The sequence below is a fragment of the Mus caroli genome, chromosome 9 (assembly GCF_900094665.2).
Source record: "Mus caroli chromosome 9, CAROLI_EIJ_v1.1, whole genome shotgun sequence".
Classification (NCBI taxonomy): domain Eukaryota; kingdom Metazoa; phylum Chordata; class Mammalia; order Rodentia; family Muridae; genus Mus; species Mus caroli.
The window spans coordinates 35,016,238-35,023,865 of NC_034578.1; the positions used below are offsets into that span (position 1 = coordinate 35,016,238).

The window sequence follows — 7,628 nt, forward strand, 5'->3', positions numbered from 1 at the left end:
ATGAAATATGTGTATAATGTGTACATATACACATAGACATATACCTATATATTGGTTATAAAAAAATGCATTCTTGAGTAAAATGGTGAAATTTATGATACACGTGCATGGCCAGTTTCAGGCCCAAGTAGTTCCTTTGGAGCATGCACCATCCAGTTAGCCTCACTAAAGGACAAGGGTCCATGGAAAATAAGACCTACCAGAATTCTTCTGTCTCCAACTCCCGCTGTATAGGCCTGAACATCTCTATCCATGTTGGAAAAAACGGGGGGTGGGTGGGTGGGGTGGGCAGGGGACAGGACAAAAACCAAAACAAAACAACATAAAACAAAACAACAACCCCCCCTCTTCATTTAAAGATGGATAACTCCTCATATATCACATGACAGTGTAGGATCTCAGGGACTTTACTCACATCCTAAATGCTTCAAACAACAGAAAGGCAAATAGCAATCAACCTTCCCTCAGTTTTTTTGAACTGACTGAACTTTGTAGGATGTTATCAACAGGGAGCCTTGTGCCTAAGTGAACCACCCACCTGGTATGAGACCTCCACACTAGGTCAATTACTCATGTCCTTTGTCTTGGCATTCATTTATCTTGGCATTTACCTCTTACCCAAAGCTACTTTCAGGGTCCACACTCTAATGTTCCATGTTTCTTGATTAAAGTAGGCTGCCATATACCCTGTCATCAGACTAACAGCTTTGGGTAGTTATTTAGAATACCCAAGCAGTAACTGAGCATTAGGTTTCTTGCGTTGTTAGAGTCAACAAATAATTCTATTAAATAATATACTAAGCTTTTAGAATCATCAGGAGGAGATGAGCAGGAGGTGAACAAATATTGTCTCTAAATATTTTATCAGAATCTCCTTAAGGAGATTCTCTCTAATCTCAGATCACCTGTGGTGCTTTAAAAATATAATCTAGCGTCTACATAGAGAACTCCAGAGCCAGTGTGTATATTCCTACCTTAAAGTTTACAAAGAATATACAGGCTTTGGCAATGAAGCTTGTTTCTTAAGAAATTCCAAAGCTAATTGTCTACATCATTATTCTATTGCTGTGAGGAGACTTTATGATCAAAGCAACTTCTATAAAAGAAAGTGTTTCATTGATAGCTTGCTTATAGTTTCAGAGATTAGTCCATTATTGTCATGGTAGAGAGCATAGTGACACACAGTATCTGAGAAATTTACATATTGATTGGCAGGCAGACAGAGAGGCAGGTAAGCTGGCAAGCAATCAAGCAGGCAAGAAAACACACCCAGAGAGAGAAAGAGAGAGAGAGAGAGAGAGAGAGAGAGAGAGAGAGAGAGAGAGAGAGAGACAGACAGAGACAGAGACAGAGACAGAGACAGAGATAGACAGAGAGAGGGAAAGAGAGAAAGAGAGAGAGAGAGAGAGACAGAGAGAGACACAGAGAAACACAGAGACTGGCCTCAATGTAGGGTTTTAAAACTCCAAAGCCCATCTCCCTAGTGGCACACTACTAACAGACCACACCTCCTAATCCTTTTACTACTTTCAAAGTATTCCATTCTCTGGTGACTAAGAATTCAAATATATGAGCCCATAGAAGCCATTATTATTCAGATCACCACAATAATAATTATAAAAGTACATTTTATTTGGTTATCTTTCCTGTCATACAAATCATGACTCTAAATGTGTAATCTTTTAATTAGAATGATGTCAATAAATATGCTTACACCTGTCAGTATGTGTTTATCCAGTATCCATCACCAGAAGGAGTAAAGAGTTGGCTTTGGCTTTCTTTGTTAATTCAGTTGTTCGTTACAAATTTGACATCCTTGACTACTTTTATCATTTATCTAGATACTGTCATTGAGGGTAATAGTACCAGTTCTTAAAAAATTTAAGTTAAATTTTATTTTAATAGTTAACACAAATATACATTTCCCCAATGACTAAGGATGTTGAACATTTCTTTAGTTGCTTCTCAGCCATTTAATATTCCTCAACTGAGAATTCTTTGTTTAACTCTATTCCCCATTTTTAATAGGGTTATTTGGTTCTCTGGAGTCCAACTTCTTGAGTTCTTTGTATATATTGGATATTAGCCATCTATTAGATATAGAATTGGTAAAGATCTTTTCCCAGTCTGTTTGTTGGCCTTTACAATTACCATGCAGTTTTTATAACTATTTCTCTGTAGTAGAGCTTGAGGTAAGTGATGGTGATTCCACCAGAAGTTCTTTTATTGTTCAGAATATTTTTTTGCTATACTAGGTTTTTTGTTATTCTTGATGAATTTGCAAATTTCCCTTTCTAACTCTGTGAAGAATTGAGTTGGAAATTTGATGGGGATTGCATTGAATCTGTAGATTCAGCAAGATGGCCATTTTTACTATATTAATCCTGCCAATCCATGAGCATGGGAAATCTTTCCACCTTCTGAAGTCTTCTTCAATTTCCTTCTTCAGAGACTTGAAGTTCTTGTCATACAGATCTTTCACTTGATTGATTAGATATATACCAAGGTATTTGATATTATTTGTGAAGGGTGTCATTTCCCTAATTTCTTTCTCAGTCTGTTTATCCTTTGAGTAGAAGAAGGCTACTGGTTTGATTGAGTTAATTTTATATCTAGCCACTTTGCTGAAGTTGTTTATCATGTTTAAGAGTTCTCTTGTGGAATTTTTGGGGTCACTTAAGTATGCTATCATATCATCTGCAAATAGTGATATTCTACTCATGGAGTGACCATGGCTCCAGCTGCATATGTAGCAGTGGAGTGGGAGGAGAGGTCCTTGGTTCTGTAAAGGCTCCATGCCTCAGTATAGGGGAATGCCAGGGTGGGAAAGCCAGAGTCCGTGGGAGGGTGGGGGAGCACCCTTATAGCAGCATGGGAATGGGATGGGATAGGGGGTCTCCAGAAGGGAATTCAGAAAAGTGGATAACATTTGAAATGTAAATAAAAAAAATAACAAAAATGTAAGTAAATAAAATAAAATACACACACACATATACGGTTTTATCTGTGATACTTGGAAGCAAAAACTATCACTTAGATACTTTCTGTTCATATTCATTCCTTATACACTGTAAGTTTTTAAACTTTTTTTTGCAAAGCTTTCAGGTTTTTATTCTTTATGAAGGAGCCCCAGTAAACAAATAGCAAATTTCAGTTACTTTATTTTTCTACAGAACTATGGTACATGATCTAGCCAATTACAAATTACTTTTAACATTATGTTAACTTTATGCTTAGTTTTATGTTAAACTCATGTTAATCTTGTTGTAAAAGATTTCCTTATGTAACTTTGTCTCTTAATGTTAACTGCAATGTTGTATAGTTATTACTTTCAGGCTTATCTTCTGGATCTTAACTACCTGTTAAGTTTTGTCATGGCTCCTTGGATCAACCCACTTCTGATGCCCTCTAACTGCAGACTCAAAGTACAAGAAAGATCAATGCCCCAAGGACTCTAAAAGCAGTTCAGGTGAATTCATAAAAGAGAAGAATGAACCATGGACCCCCCCCCGACTCATCCCTATTCTTGCCACTCTTCCGACTCATCCCTATTCTTGCCACTCTTGACTTTGTTTGGGACTCCAGAACTAAAACAGTTGGGCTGAAGCCTTCTTTGCATCAACTAACTTCTTTGTTTCTTCAGCTCAGATCATTTTACAATCTTTCAAGATTATCTCTTCTGCATGCCTGCGGTAGTATTCCAAAAATTAAAAAGGAATGGATTTGACCACTGTTAAGAACTGGAGGTCTATTCTCCTTTGCCAGTATACTGCTTTTATGTGAACAAATCCTAACAGATTTGAGGTGGTGCTTAAAACCTGGAACTAGAGAAAAATTCAACCACTAGACTTCTATGTATGAGCTTCTGCTACTCTGACTCCTTCCTGGGTCACATATTTCTTCCTTAGTACCCTCATGTATGTTTTTACTCTGTCTTGTAAGTGCTTTACTTACAGAACTGTATCCTTTACCCATACACAATGTACCACATAAACTGTCCCAACTGTTCTTGCCCCACATCAACTCCATTTGCTCTTAGTACCATTTGCAAAAAGACCTTTGAGATGCTGTGGAAAAACTGGCTAAAAGGATACTTTATTCTTTAACCTTCAGACAGATACAGTTTTTACATTAGTCCTATATTTTCTCCTGATACTTTCCTTTGATACTCTTAACCTTACTGCTATTTCTGCTAGCTCATTTTCATGTAGCAATCCTGCTAACACCAGTTACAGTTACCCTGAATGGACTCTAGGACAGCTTCCTCTTACAGACCCACTCTGTTTTTCATACCTGCATTCCTTCCCTTCCCTCAAACATCCCAGGCAAACAGTCTTTTTCTATAACCAAGTTGTTTGCTTACAGCTTTCACAGTTGTTTTTAATTCTCTTCAGCAATACAGAATGACAATCAGATAATCCAGACTAGTAGAAAGAGTTAAAACTTCTGCTAAGGGACCAGAGCACCTTTTCCTGAGGTCTTCCAGAAACTCAGACTATTCCTGAAAGACCCTTCTCAACAGAAAAAACAGCCCTGATTCCCTATATCCTCTTAGAATTCGCAATGACTGATTCTTGCTGAAAGACTACACTGCCCAGCTTCCCTTGTGGCAGGACAAGGCAACTTTGGAAGGGAGGAAATATGAGATGGAAGGTATTGTATTCAAGGTTATCACGTTCACCCCTATAAAGAAGGCAGCCATCTTCTTCCTGTGGGCATTCTCTCATCTACCTCCTTGGTGAGAGGCATTTACTCATCAATCTACCCACATAGATGAAACAATGCCAGTGGGTGTTTCTGTGTGTTGGCCAATAAACATTGTCTTGTCCAAGGTCAGAGGCCTCTTTCTGGTTTCTGACTTTCCTTTAAGCCACCTGCAAATATTTAGCACACTTTCAACAATACTTTCTCCTGTGTTCTGTTCATAGTGCAAAGCCTCAGCTTCTCTGTTGATCCCTTCTATCCTGGGGTTTTAACTGCTACTGAAGCTGAACCTTCTCTAATTGCTTCTTTTGGCCTCTTACAATGCTAGGGCTCTCTATAACTCCAAATACTTGGTTGTCCAAAACAAAGTGGTCAACAACAGAAGGAGTTGGAGGGATGAGATTTTTGAAGGGAGAAGCTGAAGGGAGAAGAGTGAATGGGGAAATTGATGTAATTATATTTTAATTAAAAGTTTTAAAACTAAAAACAAAAAAAAAAAACACCCAGAAAATCTGAGTATTTCTGAGAGTCAGAAATCTATCTGACTCTGCCTCCCAATTGCTTGGATTAAAGACATGCACCACCATCACCCAGCCAAAAAATACTTTTAAATTTAAAAGTTATGATCTTGATGGGCTGGAGGGCTAGGCTTGTAACCCTGTCATAGTAGAAGTATATACAAGGAGTTGAGTTTGGTCCAGAACACTGTAAGCACACACCTACTAAACAGAAACTAACTTTAAAGTGATTTTTGAGAAATATCAGTGAGATGATACCTGAAATATATTAGCATATTAGTGGAAAGAAAACTTTGATGAAGTAATGTGGGGATAGACTCTGTGGAGCACTACCAATTTTCATTTATGGATAAAATATAGTGGAAGACTGAAGTTCATTATTGCTCAAGATTGGACAGTGTATAATCCCTGAAGCAAAGTTCAGAGCAGGTTAAAACATTGAGCCTCCAGGTAACTAAAGATACACAATTGTGCAATATATAAATGCAATTGCTTCATTTTCTGTCTATGTATAGCATCTCTTCTCTAGGAGGCAAAAACCCTGCATATACCTTTCTCATATGAAAGAAAAAAATACATGAAGCTTTTAAACCCATGTGAATTGGAGGAGGAGGAGGAACTCACCAAGTGGCAACTGTGATAATAAGAAGGCTCATTTGTACTTCCCATTATATGTCAGAAGATTAAGAATTACATGTTATGACTAGTAGTTCAGAAATATCTGTGTATAGGAGAGAATATTTTTATTCTGCATCACTTTATGAGTAAAGGAATTGAAGCCTCATAGCCTAATATTACGATGATAAGGGTGAACTGTAGTAGTAAGGAAATAACAAGGACTTCTGTCATAAGACGGGTAAGTTTTCAACTAATTCTAATTAGTAATCTATACTAACAATTGTGCTTTTTATTGAACAACGTCATTGGTACACCCCTAACTTTAAAAGAGTGTGTATGACAATTAGAACTTTATGTTAGACTAAAATATTCACTCAAAAATGACTCAACAATGAAGCTAATTCAAATATGCTTCCCTATATATAAGACTCTTTTATGTATTTTATGTACACACATTCAGTGAGGAGGTAGTTTAAGGTAAGTCCTGGTAGGAAATTCAAGGTGTAAGCTAACCAGAGACAACATGTTGAAGTTTAGAACCCAATCATGTTGCATACCTGAAAAAATTTAGATTTCGGTTTGCATCAACTGATTTTCTTACTGACACCAGATGTGAACATAACTGCAATTCAGTAAAAAGCATTAGGTATTGTCTTGCTTTTTATATTTCCATAGTAGACCCATGCTAAAATGTTGCACACTGCATGAAGATGCACACTTTACTTCCCATTTCTTACAGCCCTAAAATCCAGTGCCTTTCCTATAAGCACCTTGGTGAGCAGAGAAGATTCAGACTCTGACCAGAGTGTTTGCAAGGTCTTTATCAGTAAGTTTCCACTCCAAGAGCATTTCTTACACTCTTTTCCATCCGAGTTTCTTTATGTCACAGGCAGTAATGTAACCTTTCTTAAGATCTGTTTCCAGCTTCCAACTCTAATGACTCCAATCTGGGAGCTCATCACCAGGTGTCTAATGTTGGCAACTATACTGGGGAGAAGGTGAAGTCATAAAGACTTGGTAGGTCAGTGCTGTGTGAACTTTTCCAAGGGAGATATGAACAGATTGCTATGTAGCTAAGATACAGCACCAGAACTCTATCAAAGTAATGATTCTACCAAACTGTAATTCAAAGAACCAATGACTTTATTGGACTTACAGCAGCATGGATGAGGTATGATAACCACAGCACATCTATATCATGGACATGTCTTATATTGGAATGGATGATTATTTCCCTGTAGCTGCATAGGTGGGGCTCCCCTTTAGTTAACCTTCCATACTCATCGTAAGTGATACCTTAAAACACTATGTAAAATGAGGCAGAATTATATACAAGTGGGATACAGATAGAATAGCCAGAATCTCACACGATGGTCTATTGAACTTCTCTCTTCACTTGTAAAGGAAAATCAAGAAGCAGAAACAAAGAATCCTTTGCAGGTAACCATAGCTCCTTTCAACATGAAGGTAATGGCTATCGTTCTTTGAAGTCAGCATCCTACAATAAAGAGATAAAGGCAACTCTATCCTGCCTATCCCACTTCATCCTTTTCCCCTGAGTTTTCTAGCAGTTAGATTAGAATACAGCATCATTAGAATATGGGATCATTTTTGATGGTTAAAATTAGTGATAAGCTGGTGGTTTTAATTTTTCAGACTCTAATATGGGGTATAAGATACTATATACTAACATGTAGCGTGAATGTTTTCTCTTTTGATTGTCCTCCTCTGTCCCTGTCTGCCTCTCTCTCTCTCTCTCTCTCTCTCTCTCTCTCTCTCTCTCTCTCT

General features: G+C 37.6%; 1 protein-coding gene across 2 annotated transcripts in view; it reads left to right on the forward strand.

Moving 5' to 3' along the window:
* The first annotated feature begins 252 nt into the window (after window positions 1–252).
* The window catches only part of LOC110301345 (olfactory receptor 145-like), an 8,901-nt gene continuing 1,525 nt past the window's right edge, over window positions 253–7,628 (forward strand). Inside the window, exons 1-2 of one of the 2 annotated variants that reach the window (XM_021171796.1) lie at window positions 5,756–6,078; window positions 6,580–6,666. Coding sequence is in view for 1 of the 2 variants with exons in the window: in XM_021171794.1 (XP_021027453.1) it covers window positions 253–271 (19 nt within the window). In the remaining variant the exon portion in view is untranslated. Of the gene's footprint in view, window positions 272–5,755; window positions 6,079–6,579; window positions 6,667–7,628 lie in introns of those variants that run through there. The other variant, XM_021171794.1, reaches the window with a different exon arrangement.